The sequence below is a fragment of the Mustela lutreola genome, chromosome 14 (genome assembly GCF_030435805.1).
Source record: "Mustela lutreola isolate mMusLut2 chromosome 14, mMusLut2.pri, whole genome shotgun sequence".
In the NCBI taxonomy this organism is placed as follows: Eukaryota; Metazoa; Chordata; class Mammalia; order Carnivora; family Mustelidae; genus Mustela; species Mustela lutreola.
The window spans coordinates 50,630,473-50,648,610 of record NC_081303.1 but is presented as its reverse complement, the minus strand read 5'-3'; the positions used below and the strand labels follow the sequence as shown (position 1 = coordinate 50,648,610).

At 47.0% G+C, this 18,138-nt stretch overlaps 1 protein-coding gene and 1 long non-coding RNA gene across 3 annotated transcripts in view; one reads left to right on the top strand and one right to left on the bottom strand.

Moving 5' to 3' along the window:
• Positions 1–1,784: 1,784 nt before the first annotated feature.
• Positions 1,785–18,138, top strand: part of DSTYK (dual serine/threonine and tyrosine protein kinase) — a 49,576-nt gene continuing 33,222 nt past the window's right edge. For both annotated transcript variants that reach the window (XR_009347269.1, XM_059145049.1), the window contains exon 1: positions 1,785–2,245. Coding sequence is in view for 1 of the 2 variants with exons in the window: in XM_059145049.1 (XP_059001032.1) it covers positions 1,975–2,245 (271 nt within the window). In the remaining variant the exon portion in view is untranslated. The remainder of the gene's footprint in view (positions 2,246–18,138) is intronic.
• LOC131814315 (uncharacterized) lies at positions 14,826–17,519 on the bottom strand. Its single transcript, XR_009347270.1, has 3 exons — positions 17,397–17,519; positions 17,268–17,310; positions 14,826–15,164 (listed from the first exon to the last, which is right to left on the bottom strand). It is a non-coding gene; the product is annotated as an uncharacterized LOC131814315 (long non-coding RNA).

The window sequence follows — 18,138 nt, the reverse complement described above, 5'->3', positions numbered from 1 at the left end:
GACAGGAAGTAGAAGAAAGACTTAGTTTTCCCTGTATAACCTTTTAGCTTGTGCACTTTATACTACAGTCTTATATTACTTATTTTAAAAATAAAGTACTAGTGAATAGTTTTTTAAAGAACGAGCAGGGGCATGTGGGTGGCTCAGTCAGTTAACTGACTCTTTGTCTCAACTCAGGTCTCCATCTCAGGGTTCCGAGTTCAGGCCCTACGTAAAAAAAATATACATATAAATAAATAAAAGAATGAGCTCCATGGCCTTTACTTGACATAATGCTCTCCCTGATGACTTCCACGCAGGAGGGTCAGAGGAACAAGGAGAGAGAGAATCTCAAGCAGACTCTGTGGAGTGCGGAGCCCGATGTGGGGCTCGATCCCAGGATCCTGAGATCATGACCTGAGCCAGAGTTGGGTGCTCAACCAAGTACACCAGCCAGGCAGCCCTGCAGCTACTTCTTTTAAACAGTATCAACTATCTTGTACTAAACTTTCCATTTTGCATTTTCATTCATATTTTACGGAGCCTTTTAGGAGTTGCGAGGAGTTCTTGAGAAATGAGGAGTGGCCAGTGGAGGATGTATGAGCAAGTTTAAAAGGGAGGGAGGACATGAGAAAGAATTTGAGGCTCCTTCCTGACCTGCGGTCTTTCAAACCCACTTACCAAGCAGAGACTCATGTGAAACGGTGACCCCTTTTTATAAGAACCTAAAAGCCCCTGGAAATGCAATGCCTTCACGTTTTACATCGAATTAGCCCAATTATCATGACATTGCTTTGCCAAAAGCACTTGCACTCAAGGAATGAGAGGCTGGGAGACCAGAAGCAAACATTTTGAAACAAGACTTATAAAAATTTAGAGTCAAAAGGGCTTGAAGATCAACTAGTCTAACCCCTTGCTTCGTAGGTCCAAGACCAGACATCAGAGGAATTCAGGGTCAAACTCAAGTCTCTTCTTATATTCAACCTATGCCATCCACCCTGTTGGAGCACAGGTGTGGCCTGGATGAAAGATGGGGTTTTCCTACAGCAAGCAAGAAAGGAGGGCACTGTGCCTGAAGAAGAGAGGAGAAAGCAGCAGGCGAGAAAGAGGTGGTTGTTCGGTTTTGTGTTTTTCCTAACTGTGCCCAGGGCTCCGTGGCAGTTTGTGTCAATAAAAGCCTATATTAGCAGAAGCCAAGTTAAGATAATCAGAACTGGTTTGAAAAGCTGCAAACCTCAACTTCCCCTTACCCAGCCCAGTCTCTTGACTTCCAGAAACCAAAGAACTTCAGCTTAAAGCTCTTTAAGAACCCTTTCACATCCCCCTTTTTCCACACCTGGAGAAGTTAAGTCAGAAGAAGGGGACGCAATACAAACAGGAACGTTTCCCTATTTCTAGGGTATTTTCAGCAAATTCCCCAGTATCTACTGTATCTGGAAAGTGAGAACCATTTAGGGCAGCCGTGGAGGTATTACTGGCCTCCGTCTTGTTTCCTTCCTTCTCTTTGCTACTGAAATCTTTTACTCTGATTTCAGTAAGACACCCCACTTCTACTGACGCCGAATTCTGCAGCCTCCTCTCTCTCGTCTCCATACAGGGCGCGGGAACACATTTTGAAATGAGGAGCGCGTGTGATAACAAGAACCGGTGAGGGTCCACGGGGAATCAGTCCCATTCACCATCTCCAGGTCTCCGAGCTCGGCCCGCCCAGACTACAAGTCCCAGGAGACCTCGCAAAGGGACCAGCGCGTCCCAGTGATCCTTCCCTCACTCTCCCGGAGAGTGGAGACAAAGGTTCCGCTGGCGGCGCACTGCGGGTTGGTTTGTTTTCAGCGGCGGTGACGGAGGTTGGAAGCCCGGCCGACTGCAGGCGGGGGCGTCGGGAGGCGGATTCCTCCTCCCCCGAAGCGCTGGGGTGGGGAGGGGGGCGGGGAGCAGGGAAGCGGGGGCCAGCAGGCCGGGGACCGAGCCGGCCGGACAGAGGAGGCTGGTGAGATGGAGGGCGACGGGGTGCCGTGGGGGAGCGAGCCCGTCTCGGGTCCCGGCCCGGGCGGCGGCGGAATGATCCGCGAGCTGTGCCGGGGCTTCGGCCGCTACCGCCGCTACCTGGGACGTCTGCGGCAGAACCTGCGCGAAACCCAGAAGTTCTTCCGCGACATCAAGTGCTCCCACAGCCACAGTTGTCCCTCCTCCCCCACGGGCGGCGGCGGCGGCGGGGCCGAGCGCGGCCCTGCCGGCGACGTCGCCGAGCCCGGGCTGCAGGCGGGTAAGGAGGGCAGCGGCGGCGGAGACGGGGCTGGAGGGGCCGGCTGGAGGGCGGACCGCACCCCTGTCCCTGCAGAACAGGCCGGGAAGGGGCGGAAAGTGGGAGCGGGGCGGCGTGGCGGGGCCCCCGGGCCTGGGCCGTCTGGTTCGGCGAGGCCGTGGGCGGGCATCGCTCGGGGCGGGGGTGGGCGAGGGGCGCGCGGGGGCCGCCCGGAGCTCCGGGAGCGGGCTGCGGGGCGCCGGGCCAGCGGGGCGGTGCGCAGGGGCCGGGGTCCCCGGGGGAACGGGGAGGGTCGTTCCGAGTGGGGGGTGGGCCGCCGGGGTCGGAGACCCGCCTAGGGATGGAGGAGTGGGCAGGCAGAGGAAGAGCAGCAGGCGGGGAGCCCCGGGAGCCGGAGGAGGCCAGGGAGCTGGCGTGGATTGTGTGTGTTGTGCGCGCGTGTGTGATTATGTGCAGTGCTTTTGCACCAATCGCGTGGCAAGTCTGTGAAGAAGTAGGACTGTACTCTAAACGGGGCTGGATCGCTGAAGCAAGTAGCTGTCTGAGGGGTGCCAGCGGTTGCTCGTGCTTCTGGTGAAGAAGTTCGAGAGGGAAGGGGTCGGGTTTGTTGGTGGTGGCGGTGCTGAGCGTTCTTGCCTGATTCTCCCCGGGGTGTGCTGGAGTCCCCGAAGCACTGAAAATGCTGCAGGGGCTTTGATCTTTGCTGATTTCTCGCTTCCTCTTCAACTGCTGTTGGTGGGGGAACCGGAGGGTTTGTTAAGTATTGCGTCTAATTAGGAAATAGATTGGAAGGCAGAAGGGACTGGCATCCCATGTGGGCAAGTACCCTGGGGCCAACATAGCAAATAAGTCGGGGGATTTAACTTAGTGACTCTCAAACTTAAATGTGCACTGAAACCAAATTAGTATTAAAAATGTCTCATGCTCTACCCCACAGATAGCCTAGGTCTTCTGGGTGGATCCTGAGGATCTAAACATGGAATGCCACTGGGGGTTCTGTTGCAAATGGTCTACAAACACACTTTGGGAAGCACACATTTATTTTAATATTAAAAATTTTATTTATTTGACAGAGAGAGAGAGACAGCAAGAGCAGGAACACAAGCAGGGGCAGTGGGAGAAGGAGAAGCAGGCTTCCCGCCAGGCAGGGAGCCGGATGCGGGGCTCGATCCCAGGACCCTGGGATCATGACCTGAGCGGAAGGCAGACACCCAACGATTGAGCCACCCAGGTGCCCCGAAGCACACATTTAGATGCCGATAACACACTTGAACAAGAGGCTCAGGACAGAGTGAATTGTTGAAGTCTTCAGAGTTTGTGTTGGGTCCTGCAATTCCAAAGTTGCCTGTTTGATATCTTAAAGTTGTCTGAGACTCCAGAAATGGTGATCAAAGTAAGATAGCAAGATTCTGATATGATCTTAAACAATACTGTTCCATTTAGTTGGCCTGGATGTAATAAGCATGGGAGGAATGGCACGATAGCGTTTCTGGAGGGGTGGTTTTGGCGTTGTATGCCCAGAGATTTGCTGTTCTGAAAACAGACCTATAGAGGCTATCAGAGAACTGGCAAGACGGGCTGATGTTGTCGGAGATGATCCTCAGAATTTGTACTTTCACCTCTCCCCCCAGCAGTGCTTTCCAGCAGCTTCCCTGCTCACAAGTTTTTCTTACAGCTTACCTAGAAGAGTCCTCTATTGCTGTTACTTTAAAACAACTATTTATTTTAGAATCACTACTGAAAAAAAAAATCAGAGAGATGGAGGTTTTCAAGGCACTTTGACGTGCTCTTATTTTTATTCTTTAAAAGACAAGTTAAGAAAGACAAATGTACCCTTTGTATTTTGTCTCATTGACTTTTCTAGTTGACTGCATCATGAACTAATCTTTGCGTATTGTATTTAACTAATTCTCTTCACCCTCTGGAGTCCGTCCATCTGAAATAAAAACCAGGGTAGCGTGCTGATGACTGGACTGAGAACAATTTGATTTTGTTCCATAAAATGCTTCCATTCCTTTCAGTATGGACAGTTTTGTCTTTGGAAGTGAAAATGAGCTGATATCAGGGAAAATTAGTGAGGTGGCACTTATTATGTATATTTGGGGAATGCCATTTTTTCAGCTGTTCAGGTCACTGTGTTGGAAAGTAGAAACTCTCCTTAGAAGACAGCTAGCTCTTGTTTTCTCCTTTTACAGGCTATCTCTGCAAGGTCAAGTTCATTCAGAGGCTGTCTCAACTTTCTTTTGCGAATGTTGGTTTCTGAATAGGAACTTGGAATATTAAGAGCAGGAACACTCAAAAAAACTTTCTTTAATTCCCTTTATCTATTTTACCCAACCCCTACCCACCTCTTCTCTGGCAACCACCAGTTCTGTTTTGTCTTTTTTTTTTCCTTTGCCCATTTCGTTCTTTCTTTCTTTCTTTTTTAAGATATTTATTTATTTGACAGAGAAAGAGATAGTGAGAGACGGAACACAAGCAAGAGGAGTGGGAGAGGGAGAAACATGCTTCCTGCTGAACAGGAAGCCTGATGCAGGGCTCGATCCCAGGAGCCCTGGGATCATGACCTGAGCTAAAGGCTCAGCTAAAGGCGCCTTAATTTTGACAGTTTTGTATTCTTCGGAGGCAGTTTAGAGAGTATATAATGTGCATGATGTTTTAGGAGCTAAAAAGTACCTTTGCCTGCCCTGTGCAAAGCAGACTGAATTACAAGTAAAAATTCCATTCCTCCTCTGCCGCCCAGATCGTTGGCTTCTTTTCACCAAACTCCAGGGGGATGAGAGCCCCTTTATCTGTTATTTTCCTCTGTCAGAGGCTTCAGAAGTAATGAGATAAAGGTTTTGAGAAGTTCTTTGAAAAAAGTCAGAATGGAGTGTTACAAAGTAGCACTTTGTAAAGTATTTTTCTTATTTTGTGATCCAACAGATTTCTTAGCTGTTGTAGCAGATCATAAACATAGGAAGACGTTGGAATGACTCAAATGTGTCGAGTTGGAATGCTGTCCTCTGTGCTGCATTCCTTCAGTCCTGTTTCCACTCCTTCGTGACTGGATGACCTTGGGCACAGCTGTGCCCGTTTCCTCTTCTAGCCCCAGGGATTCTAACAGTAATGCTTGCCCTTAGGGTTGTTGGGAGTTAATATATGGTACTGTGCATGTTTAGCATAGTGCCTGTTACTGTGCTGTGTAGGTATTATAGGTGGGTCATACTATTCCATAGTTATTCAGTAAACATTTAAGTATCTGGTATAGAGGACAAAAAGAGTCAAATAAAGACATTGACTGTGGCTTTAGGCTGGTGGGAATCAGTCTTTCCCATCTATACTTTTCTCTTAAGAAAGAAAAAAGAGGGCACCTGGGTGGCTCAGTTGCTTAAGCGACTGCCTCCAGCCCAGGTCATGATCCCAGTCTCAGGATTGAGTCCCGCATCAGGCTCCCTGCTCAGCGGGGACTCTGCTGCTCCCTCTGACCCTCTTCCTTCTCGTGCTCTCTCACTATCTCTCTCTCAAATAAATAAATAAAATCTTAAAAAAAAAAAAGAAAAAAAGAATTAGAATTATCATCATTGCAGTGCACCTGTTATTTGTTTCTGTTGGAAGGATGAAAAGGACGAGAAAGACCTAAGTTGGTCCTCTAGAAAGGGACAGTCTGATGTCAGTCATATACTTAGGCAATACCTAAGGCAGAAAAATGGCAGAGAGCTAAGGTATGGCTAGATTATAGGCATTTCATGGGACTTACAATTCTTAGGTTTTTATAGCTTTTTGCCTTTGGTTAGCAAACTGCTTAGTTTAACTGGTTGCCAGACTTTAAAAGAAGAGGAAGAGCAGTAGTATGCTTATTTGAAATAGACATTTTTCTTGGACTCTTTAGACGGAAATCAGTATGGGTAATTAAGTGGCAGAGACACGGGGGAGAGACAGAAAATTGGGGAGAGAGGTGATTGTTTAAAGCCTGGTTTCATGGAGCTGCCTTCTTCCTGGGGCTGCGTGGTGGGACGTCAGGTTGTGGGGTGAAACAGCTGGAGACTGGGATAAGGTGTGCTTTCTTGAAAGTAGTTCGCCCTGATCAGATTTGACTCTTCGATGTAACCTCAGTGGGGATGGTGCTGTAATTGTGGTTCTTAAGTCTGACTTTCATGACCCCAAGCAGGTTGGAAACTTTCGCTTTCTCTCTCAATTTTCTTCCTGTATGGAAGCGATTTGATAGTGGTTGAAAAGCACACACAAGCATTGGAATCAGACTGGGTTTCCTCTTGTAGTTCAGCCTCTTATTCACTGTGTGCCTTGGGCAAGTTGCTCAACCTCGTTGAGTCTTGGCTTCCTCCTATGTGAAATGGTAGTGGTATGAAATGCTGTGTATCGGATGATTCCATCTGTGTGAAATGCCCAGAATAGGCAAATCATAAAGATAGAAGGTCTGTTAGTGATTGCCAGCGAATGAGGAGAGAGGAAAATGCGGAGTGACTGTTAATGGTGTGGGATTTCATTTTGGAGAATGAAAATGTTCCAGAACTAGGTTGTGGTGATGGGTGCACAGCTTTGTGAATATGCTAAAAAAGACTGAATTATACACTTTAAGAGGGTGAATTGTATCTAAATACATACATACATAAAAAGGGAGTGCTAATGTCTATATCCCAAAGTTGTTGTGACATTTAGAGATGATCTACTTTAAAGCACTTAGCGCAGGCATATACTTAGTGCTAAATGCAAGTGGCTGTTTGAGTATGTGTGTGTGTATGTAGTTGGTGAGCACTGGAATAGGAGGTTGGAGCATGGTGGGTTGGGGGAAGAAAAAGAGGAGCAGAAGGACAGAAGGATGGAATGTGGGACTGAGCAGTTTTGAGCTGGAGGCAGATTCAGCCCCGCGTCTCTAAACTCCCCAGTCCAGTTCTGCTTCTGTGATTCCCTCCTTGTTCTTTTCTGACCTGGCCATGAGAATATAAAATGCACCCTGGCAATGGAGAGATTTTGTTACAAATGAGTCATAGCCCAACTATGGAGCTGTAATTGACTTCAGTGGGAGACTCTCTGATTGGACTGAGTATAACATGACCCTGCCTACTCCAGCTTCTTATTCCCCTTTCTAGTCCCTGACATTTAGGGCACCCAGCCCCTCTTTGCTGATTTTGCTACCTCCTGTTCCCTGGGAGGAAGACCCTCCTTGTCTCCCCAAAGCGATGGCTCTTTGCATCTTTCCCTTCACAGCCTTTCCCTTCCTAATCTTGTCCTCCTGGATGATCTGTTTCCCATGGCACAGGGCAGCCCACTGTGAAAAGGTGTAGATAATCCTGCCTACCTTTAAAAGAAAAGACATAATTACCTCTAAGATTTGCTGTGTGTGTAGTTTAGTCTGAAATGTTGTCACTGATTTTTGTATGTTTAGTTCTTCAGCCTTGGAAGTGGTTTTTGAGGAAAACATGGATTTAAACAAAAATCCATTCTGGTTTTTAAATTTGGTTTTGCTCTGTCCACCTTGCCAGCACCTCCTTTTATTTCTCTATTCTTCTGTTCTCCGTCTTACTTCCTGCAGTATATGTACTTCTCAAAAACAGTCTTTTGAAAATAAAACCTCAAGAAATACGTTGTCGAAGGGAAATGTGCATTTCACCTTGTACCTTTTGCTCAATTCCTATAGGTTCTGGACATACAGAACATGCTTTTGTATGTATGTTGTTTTGTTGTTTGCATGGTTGCTGTGGATATATTTGTTTATCCCGCTAACTAGCTTGTGGACTCCTAAGGGTAAAGACTGTGTTTTATTCCTCTTTGTGTCCCCTGTAATGCCTGCAGTATTGTTTTATACATAGGGAGCAAATAAACGCCTGTCACATCATTTCCATGACTGGTAGATATTGGAATGTTGCTTTTTCCCACCTCAGAAGGACATTTCCTCCCCATTAAAGATAGGGGTGTTTGTGTTTCTGCCCACATTTTACTAGCTGGACCCCTAAAACAGAACAATGGCGCATTTGAGAGATGACTGAATAGATCGGCTGCGTTCTATGCTGATACCCAAATGATTTTCATGCCCCAGGGAATGAGTTGCATGTGATCCCAGTCTGCCGGAGCATCACCGTGACAAGGGAAGTAAATCCTGAATATTTCTTCACTCAACGTCCTTATTAATGCCCAATGCAGTGTGGGCACAGGACGCGCAATGGGGAAGCGCTGACCCACCAGCTGACGTTATTCCAAGATGATGTTATGGAAAGAGAGATTCTTGTTTTGTCATGTTCCCTCTAGAGGATTTTCTACAAATTGGTTACCTACTTAACCAAGGGCTGTCTTTGAGGGATGGGATAAGACATATGGAAATTGGTAAAGTCAAATGACACTGTCAGAGGGGTTGAGGTGCTGTACTAACTTTCTAACAGGAGTTCAGGAAAATCAACCCCACTCTGTCTTTGATGGAGTAATGGTGATTGTCTTGTTTGTGTGGCTCAAGACCAGAATGCATTCACAAAGATGACTGTTAGAGAGGCTTTCATCTTGCTGTCTTTTCTCCGAGCTTGCTCAGAGGGAGGCCAGCGAGAAGAGTATGAGGTGTACGGGTACGTGTGGTTTTCTCCCTAACGGTGTTCAGACCTCAGGTGAGTTTGCTCCTTGCTTCTGGGAGGAAAGTAGTTCACCTCTAGGGAACGAAGGGTTCTGCTTCCTGCACGGTCCAGGGAGCCCAGTGGCGATACTCATAGCAAGGGATAGAGGGCGAGTCCATGTGGGAGATGTGGTTTTCCTTCTTGACTCTCAAAGGTCTGCCTGGAGTGCCCCAGAGGGCTGCCAGGCTAAGTCAAGGCCACCCTGTGCTTGAAGATGGATTCAGTTCGGGGCACCGGGGTGGCTCAGTGGGTTAAGCCTCTGCCTTCAGCTCAGGTGATGATCTCAAGGTCCTGGGATCAAGCCCCACATCAGTCTCTCTGCCTCTCTACCTACTTGTGATCTCTCTCTCTCTGTCAAATAAATAAATAAAATCTTGAAAGAAAAAAAAAAAAGAAAAGAAAATGGATTCAGTTCTTTGCCAAACGAGGATCCTAGAATCTGACACCTTAATAGAGAACAGAGGTAGCCCTGGTGGGGCTCCGTGCCCCTTGCTTGGATCTGTCAGCCAGCCTCTCTGAGAAAGCCCCCTTAGACAGGACACTCCTCCAGAGTCCAAACCAAATGCTCCGAACGGAAGTTGGTCAGACATGGGGATTCCTCATGTCACCTGTGGGCCACCCGGTGGAAGTGCCCATCATGTGCAGTGCCTTTTTCTGCCATCTTCAGTGTGGCAGGCAGTGGGAATGGTTGGGACACACTCCTCAGCCTTGAGTCATGCAGCGGTGGGAACCTTTTGACCACAGCTCTCTTTGGAGTTGGGCTTTGTAAGGTGCTTCCGTTCCCTGGGGTGGTGTTCTCTGGGCAGGAAGATGGGAATCAGGACTGGAGGATTGTTTTGCTTTTCACTTGTCTAACGAATAATGCCTCAAAACTATCGCAAAGAATGATGCTAGGTTATGTACTCATGAAAGCCTTTGATTTAAAAAAAAAAACCACACATCTCACACTTTTTTTAAAAAATGCTTTTATCCCTTGTCTTTATTCAGATGTTAAAAAAAAAAAAATTCCAAAGTCCAACTTTAGCTTCATCAGATTAAGACCTTTAGTGCCTATTTATGCTGGACATGTTTTATAGCTTGCTGTTTCTTACCCTTTCCACTCGATGTAATGGGGGCGGAGATTACATTTCCCAGGATTTTTTTTTTTTAATCGAGCCAAACTTTCCAGAGCAAAGACGAAGGCCCTGTCATAAATGCAGCTAGATTCAAGACTAATTTGAATAAAAGCTCATTCTTTATTTAAATTAGAGGGACAGTGTTTGAGCCCATATGGAGTGTATTTTTTAAGAATATTGTGTACAACATACTATAGCCTTAACTTTTTAAAGATTTATTTATTTGAGAGAGAGAGAGAATCCTAAGCAGACTCCCTGTTAAATACAGAGTCTGAACGGGGCTCCATCCCAGGACCCTGAGATCATGACCTGAGCAGAAACCAAGTTGAAGGTTCAACTTATTGAGCCACACAGATTCACCCCCCACCTTTTTAAAAGATTTATTTATTTTAGAGAGCGAGAATGTGCCAGGCAGAGGGGGAGAGGGAGAGGGAGAATCTCAAGCTTACTCCCCTCCAAGCGTGAAGCCCTGTGGAGGGCTCGATCCCACACCACTGAGATCATGACCTGAGTCAAAATCAAGACGCAGACACTTAACCTGTTGAGTCACCCAGGTGCCCTGAGCCTTAACTTTTAATATTCTGGAGATTGGCAGGTACAAGGGGAAATATAGGGGGACAGAGCCAGTAGGAGGGAAGCTGTTCTTACTCTTCAGGCTCTCACTGGGGGAGTCTGTTTCAGTTTCTTCTGAGTGACTAGCCTGCTCTGCAGCCTCTTCCTCCCCGGAGAGAAGTGGAGTTCTGCTGCCCCACCTTGGAAACGTGCTTTGTAACTGAGGCATTCAAGTAGTTATGTGATAAGAAGAGGTGGAGATGTGTTCCCTCCTGCTGCATAACCAGAAGGGACTTCTGCAAGCAGTGCTGGGTCATGCAGCTTCTGGTGGCTTCTTGTTCAGTGCACTGGATGGTTGCAGGTAACTTTCAGCAGCACTGGTCCCGGGGCACGTTTGTCTGTACTGCTTAGCCTTGAGGATTTGGGTTCTAAATCTGAACCTGAACTGCTTACCTAGATTAGTACCTCGAACTCCCCAGACTCTGAACAGCCCACAGGTCACCATCACAGGAAGATGGGGGAGAGAGGAGGTGATGTGCAGGGCGAAGGTAGGGGCAGGGAGGAAACGGTTCCTATTTCAGTTCTGGTATGATCGTATTTGATGTTTTTTTTCCCCTGAGGGGTTTTTTGTCAAGTACAACTCTCTCCATCTCCTTTCCTGTGAACTGGATACGCTTTGCTAGGTATCCTTCTGGCTCATTTAAAAAAAATTACTTTGAAACCATTTCAGATTTACATAAATGTTGCCAAACTGTACAGAGAACTTCTGTACGCACCTCACGCAGATTCCCCAGTAGTTAACGTTTTATTGCTTTTGCGTTTGCTGATGTTTGCTGGTGCCCTCCCAATCTGTCTGTCTTCCTCTATTGTATCTGCTGTTTCTCTCTAGCCTTCGAAAGCGCACTGTCGGTAGGTGGTCTTCTCTCCTCTGTGACACCCCAGGGTGCCATTCTTCGCAGTGAGGACCTGTGTCTCCATACCAGCATGCACCTCCCCAAGCCAGGGCCCGAGCAGTGATGCTGTGCCACCATCCGGTGCACGGACCTTGCTCACGTTTTGCCAACTGTCCCCAAGAATGGCTCTTTTTCTTTCTGATCCAGGATCCTGTCCAGCGACATGTGTTGCGTTGGCTGCCATGTGTCCTCAGATTGCCTGAATGTGGAACAGGTCCTTGGTCTTTCCTTGGCATTTAGATCTTGGACAGGTTTAAAGGGTAGGCTTTATATTCTGTAGGATGACCCTCAACCTGGATCTGTTTGGTCTTTCCTCACTAGACTCGGTCCTGAGCTTTTATCGAGACTAAGCACGGAAGTGATGGAATGTGCCTCACATCAGGGGTACCCGAAGCCAACCATGCACGTCCCTGGGGATGTTAAGCTTGATCCCTGGTCCCATGGCTGTCTTCTAGGTCTCTCCACCTTAAAGTCACCATTTTTTGCCTTTGCAATCAATTAGTCTTTAGTGGAAGGTGTTCTAAGATTTCCCTGAGAATCCCATTCCTGAAAACACGGCCTTCCGCTAGACCTCAGCACCCATTATTGACAGCTCCCACCCGACTCAGTGGGGTTTCCCTGTCCTTCATCCCTCCGGATTTCTTAGTTGGTATTCCTGTGGTAAGGAAGGGTTTTCCTTTTCCTTTTTTCCTTAGCCCTTTATTCAGTTTTTTCAATGGATTTCTTCAGTGGATTATAATCTCATACTATTATGTAAGAACATTTTTATGCCTGACTGTCCCTGATTGGATCACTGAGCCCCGCTGTGAGCTGGTTGTTGTGTCCTTTTGACCCCTCCCCATCATGGAATCATTCTTAAGGGTTGCCAGGTCTAAGAGGCTACCTCCCAAGTGACAGACGCTTAAGCCCTCTGTGAACCTTGGGGTTGGCTTCCTCGGAGGAACTGCGTCTACCTCTGCCTCCCATAACCTACGCTGCCCGCTGCCTTTCTGTTCCCCCTGCAGCGTGACCAGCCTCAGCAGCAGTTTTGCCCAAAACAGAACTTGTCAGTAGGCGGCTGAGTGTGGGCTCTTCATTCCAGGGCCCCCACGTTGTGTAAGCTTCCGGGGAGCAGGGCGGGGGTGGCCGTCTCCCTCTTCCAGGTACCTGGACCATCTACTTCTGAAAAAGGCGGAGACCTTACCGTGGCCTCCCCGTGGGATAACCTACTGACTTTTCAGCCAGCTTGGCGTCTCAGCTTCCAACAAACGCTTTGGCTCCTTGAGAACATTTCAACGTCTAATTTCCAAAAACCATTCTGTTCCACCACAGTGTACTTGTACGACTTGGTCCTGAGGATTCCAAAAGCCAGACTACCTGGGTGTATGTTTTCCTTAAATTCTCCTGGGCTCCTAATGTTTCCCCTGTAATTTGGAATCCTTTAAGTTGAGCTGGTGCTCAGAGCTGGTTTGGGAATGATAAACAAGCGTTTCATGGCAGAATTCTTTCTCTCAGCTCCTGAGCTTGTCCTTTTCTCTACTCTTGGCACATACAGTTCATAAGAAATAACAATGTCTCACAGCTTATTTGTAGAAATGCATATTTGTGTCACTGATTACTTGAGCAAATTATTAAATCCTCCCATAAAATCCTGCACATGTCACTCACTTTCAGAGAGGACTACAGGTTCACTGTTAAAAGCGAGGTGAACAAATTGGACCCAGTGGAGGGGAGTCCTTGGGTACCAGGAACAAGGCTTGCAGCGGTAACTTTTGGGACCTGAGTTGATTCTGAAGTCCTGCCAACCAAGTGAGTTGTAATAGTATGAGAAGCCATGGCAGAGTCCCATTCACCTCCGTTCACCTACTCCATATCATGCCCTCCCTACCTTGGCCGTGGACTGCAGCTGACCCTGCCTTCACTCACCTCTCCAGTGATGGGAATGGAAAACAGATAAAGAACGTGCATGGACATAGATCCATTGCCCTTACTCCAAAAACAAAGTATCCTAATGGGTCACTAGAGACATCAAAAGGTCATTAGCATTTCTTCCCTCCAATTCTTCCTTTTGATAATAGTCTTAACCTCAAAAGCAAAGGATAATACAAGCTGATAAGAGGAGCATTAAAAGTTTCTCTGAGGGGCGCCTGGTTGGCTCAGTGGGTTAAAGCCTCTGCTTTCGGCTTAGGTCATGATCCCAGTGCCCTGGGATCGAGCCCCACATAGGGCTCTCTGCTCAGCGGGGAGCCTGCTTCCACTTCTCTCTCTGCCTGCCTCTCTGCCTACTTGTGATCTCTGTCTGTCAAATAAATAAATAAAATATTAAAAAAAAAAAAAGTTTCTCTGAAAATTTATTTTTATTTTTTTAAAGATTTATTTATTGGATGCCTGGCTCAGTCAGTTAAGCATCTGCCTTCCCCTCAGGTCACGATGCTGGAGTCCCAAGATTGAGCACATCGGGCTCCATGTTTAGCGGGGAGGCTGCTTCTCCCTCGGATACTCCTGCTGCTCATTCTTTTTCTCTCTCTCTCAAAATGGATAAATAAAATCTTAAAAAAAAAAAAAAAGATTTATCTATTTATTATTTTAGAGAGAGCATGCACGTGGAGGGGAGAGAATCTGGAGTAGACCCTGTGCTGAGCGCAGTGCCCGACATGGGGCTCAACTCCACGACCCTGACTGAGATCATGGCCTGAGCCAAAATCAAGAGTTGGATGTTCAACCAATTGAGCCACCCAGATGCCCCCCTCCTTTTCTTTTAGAAAAGTACTCTGGAGATCTTAGAATAACAGTTTTCTTTAAAAAATGTGCACCAGCTAATGGTGCTACTGTGTTTTTTCTCCCAGGCTTTATTTATTCCTCATGATTTTGAGAGTTTGTTTGTTTGTTAAGATTTTATTTATTCATTGGACAGACAGAGATCTTAAGTAGGAAGAGAGGCAGGCGGGAGGGGGTGCGGCTGAGGGGGAAGCAGGCTTCTTGCTGAGCAGAGAACCTGATGTGGGGCTCTATCCCAGGACCCTGGGATCATGATCTGAACCGAAGGCAGAGGCACAACCAATTGTGCCACCCAGGCGCCCCAATTTTGAGAGTTTTTGACAGAGTTTTTATAGAGACTCTGTCAGCCTGCATCACATTGGATTCCTGGGGCACGGAGCCCACCTGAGGATTCTTTCTCTCCCTCTCCCTCTGCTTGAGCTCTCTCTCAAATAAATATATACATCTTTAAAAAAAAAAATAAATTGGGATCCTGCAATCAATAAATCGTGTTTGGCTCCAAACTGGGGAAAATGTGGTAGTGGGTACTGGGGAGGAAAAATTTCTCCTCTGTCCTTCTGGAGTCCCCAGCCAGGCCTAAGAATTAAACTGATGTGAACAGATCCAGAGGAGAGAAGCATACACATTTTATTACATTTTACACATACATGGAAATGTACATGGATACGTCCCTTTAGGAGATGAAGACCCAAAGAAGCAGAGCTGAACATTTAATGTACTGATTTGGATGGGCAAAGAGAAGTAAGTTATGAAAATGTGACAAGATAGAGGGGCTTGGGGTAAGGCAGTTAGTGGTGGAAAAGTGACTAGGAAGATAAGGGTTAGTTTAACAAGCCTTATTTGTACTGATTTTTCTTGGCCTTGACTCCAGGTCTCCGATGATAAGAGTGTTGCTTTACTTCTGGTATAGGGAGTTCACCATCCAGACGGGGGTTTTTATCTCCTGCTTTCAGGAAGAAAAAGGGGAGGAGGTGAGAATGCCTGTGTGTCCAGTCCCTTGACTCAAAATACCCCTTGGGACGGCATATTCTTTGCCTCTTCATGGGCTCTGTTTACCCCCAGGCATTGAGCTGGGACCCTGAGACCTTGGCCTAGCTCCTGCACTGTGCTGTGCTCTGTCTCTCATCTGCTTAGAAAAATGGAGAAACATGGCTCTGTTATGTTTTGTTTTTCAAGCTGCTGGTTCCTCATCTGTAAGTGGGGGTAATAATGGTTCTCCTTGGGTAGAATTGCCAGCATTAAATGAGATGAAGCTAATTAAGGGATGTTCTTAGAAAGATCTAAGTAAACAGAACTGTGGGGAGGAAAATAGTTTTTCATCTGCCCTTCCAGTTTCTTAGCCACAACACCCCTGTGATAAAAAGACACATTAACAGGAGAAAAACAAACAAGTTTAATAATGTGTATCCCTCTTACATGCAAGTTTTTCTTGCAGGCAAAACCTTCCAGAAAGAGCCATGCCACCACCTTAAACATCATCTCTAGCTAAAGACAGAGATGTTGGGGGTGGGAAGTCAGTTAGGACTGCTGTGAGCAGGGGTCAACGGTCTGCATTGAGATAAGGGTTTCTAGTGCGCCTGGCGGCTCAGTGGGTTAAGCCTCTGCCTTTAGCTCAGGTCATGATCTCATGGTTCTGGGATCGAGCCCCGCATCCGGTTCTCTGCTCATCAGGGAGCCTGCCCACCCCCCATGCCCCACCCCCGCATGCCCCCTACCTCTCTGCCTACTTGTGATCTCCGTCAAGTAAATAAAATCTGTAAAAAAAAAAAAAAAAGACTACGACGACGACAAGGGTTTCTAGAGATTTAGACTCATCTTTCTCTTCCTGGTACATTTCCCTTGTATTGCTCTAAGTGTAAATGTTTCCTATGAAAGGGGAACTTGTTCTCAGTTTTCAGAGTTTCACCTGCATCTGCTGTTTATTTAAAAATAACCAGCTTAAAATAGCAAGCCAAAGAGGCATATTTTGGGATGTATTTTGCTCCCAGTTTGTGATGGAAAACAAACAAAATGGGTTGCTACTCGAGATGCTTTCCTCCTCCCTCTTCTAGTTGGAAACCTTTGTTTAGAAGTAACCCTAATCAAGATGATCTGTATTTAAGAAGCATCAAAAAATACATAAATAAAAATAAGAGCCTTGGCTTGCTCTTAAGACAATGTGAGTTGAATTTGCCTGTGGCTGGTGTTGGCGGGGTTAATGGGCTCCCGCTGAGACGGCCTGCTGGTCCCTTCTGGCGGCCCCAGATGCAGATGCTGTTAGATTAATTACGAAAGAAAACTCGATTAACTCGGAAGTCCTTAAACTGTCAGTGAGGCAGCTGCTCCCGCTCCGGAGCAGGTTTCCTTCTTCCCTCCTACGGTCGGGCCACCGTTTGGAATCTCTTCCTTTAGAGAGCTGCTGAAGCTGCACTCTCTGTAGGTCCTCCAAGCCCCTGGCTAGTTCAGTCAGCTTTTTGATCTGCTGTTAAAATAGTCCAGGGAAAGCTTGCAGATTAAATTCACAGATAATTTGGGTGCCTGGGTGGCTCAGTGGGTTAAGCCGCTGCCTTCGGCTCAGGTCATGATCTCAGGGTCCTGGGATCAAGTCCCACATCGGGCTCTCTGCTCAGCAGGGAGTCTGCTTCTCTCTCTCTCTCTCTCTCTCTCTGCCTGCCTCTCTGTCTACTTGTGATCTCTTTGTCCAATAAATAAATAAATAAATCTTAAAAAAAAAAAATAAATTCACAGATAATTTAAGATTGAAAACAACCAACCCAACCACCCATCCCACCCCCCCCCCCCCCCAGTGGTGTGTCTTGCACCAGTTAAAACCTGATGGCGTCTTGGAATTTTAGAACTGGAAAGATGTTAACGATGATGTCATGCCCTTCCCTGAGTTCACAGATGAGAAATCCAAGGCTGAGAAAACGCAAGTGAATTGCCAAAGTCACAGAGCTAGTGACTAGTGGAGCCTGGGAGTCACAATCTCTGCCCCCCTCCCTGCTTCTCCTCTTGCTTGCTGCACCCCTCCCGGGAGAGGCAAGGACGGAAGCGATCTAGCACTGACCTTGTTTCTGGCCCATCCGTGCCCTTGTTCCAATCTGGTAGACCTATGTCGGAAATCAGTGGAAAGCTAAAGACCGGTGGCGGAAGTGAAAGGCTTGAATATGACATATTGAAAAACAGATGGCGATACCTGTACTGAGGATTTTCTTCAGTCCACTCGTTGCCCGGAGAGCCTGAGTGCAGTGCACTCCTGTCCCATTGCACTGGTCTATGGTGGTTTGAACCTAGCTGGTGTATTTGCAGTGCCTGTTTTTGTCACTACAGAGATGGAGGGGAGGGTGATCATTTGGGTCAGATGATTAATGGGGTGTGTCTGCTGTGGCTTTGGCTGAGGCAGCATGTTTTACTGGCTTTCCTAGAGTTGATGCTTAGTCTCAGAGGTTTTGTGATCTCGCCCTCTGGTCCTGAAAAGTGATGAGTTGGTGTTAGTTCTCAGTTATCCACTCTCCATGCTCACTTGGGTTTCGTTTTTTCTTATGTGTCAACTTTTGCTGTAGGAGTTATGAAGGTCACAGCGTGGCCTTACACCTGGATGGCCCTCTGAGCTTCTGAGCAGCACTGGGAAAAGAGGAAAGGATAGAAAGTATGGCTGAGAGCGATTCTAGCTGGCGAACCTGTTCCCACAGCTCAGGCTGGCATCGTTGTAGTTCAGTTCTGCGAGGTGCTGGGGGAGGTCCTGTTCTGTTGTTTGTGTTCACTCTCTGCATTGAGATGAAGGTGTTTAGGGACGATAGTTTTGCCCCTAGACTTCTCTGAGAACTAACTCAGTGGAACTACTTACAGCTTTCTGTAGATAATTTTCTACAGTAAATGGTTCTTACACAGAGCAAACCAGTGCGTAACCTGAGTACTTGCTAAGGGTCAGTCACTGT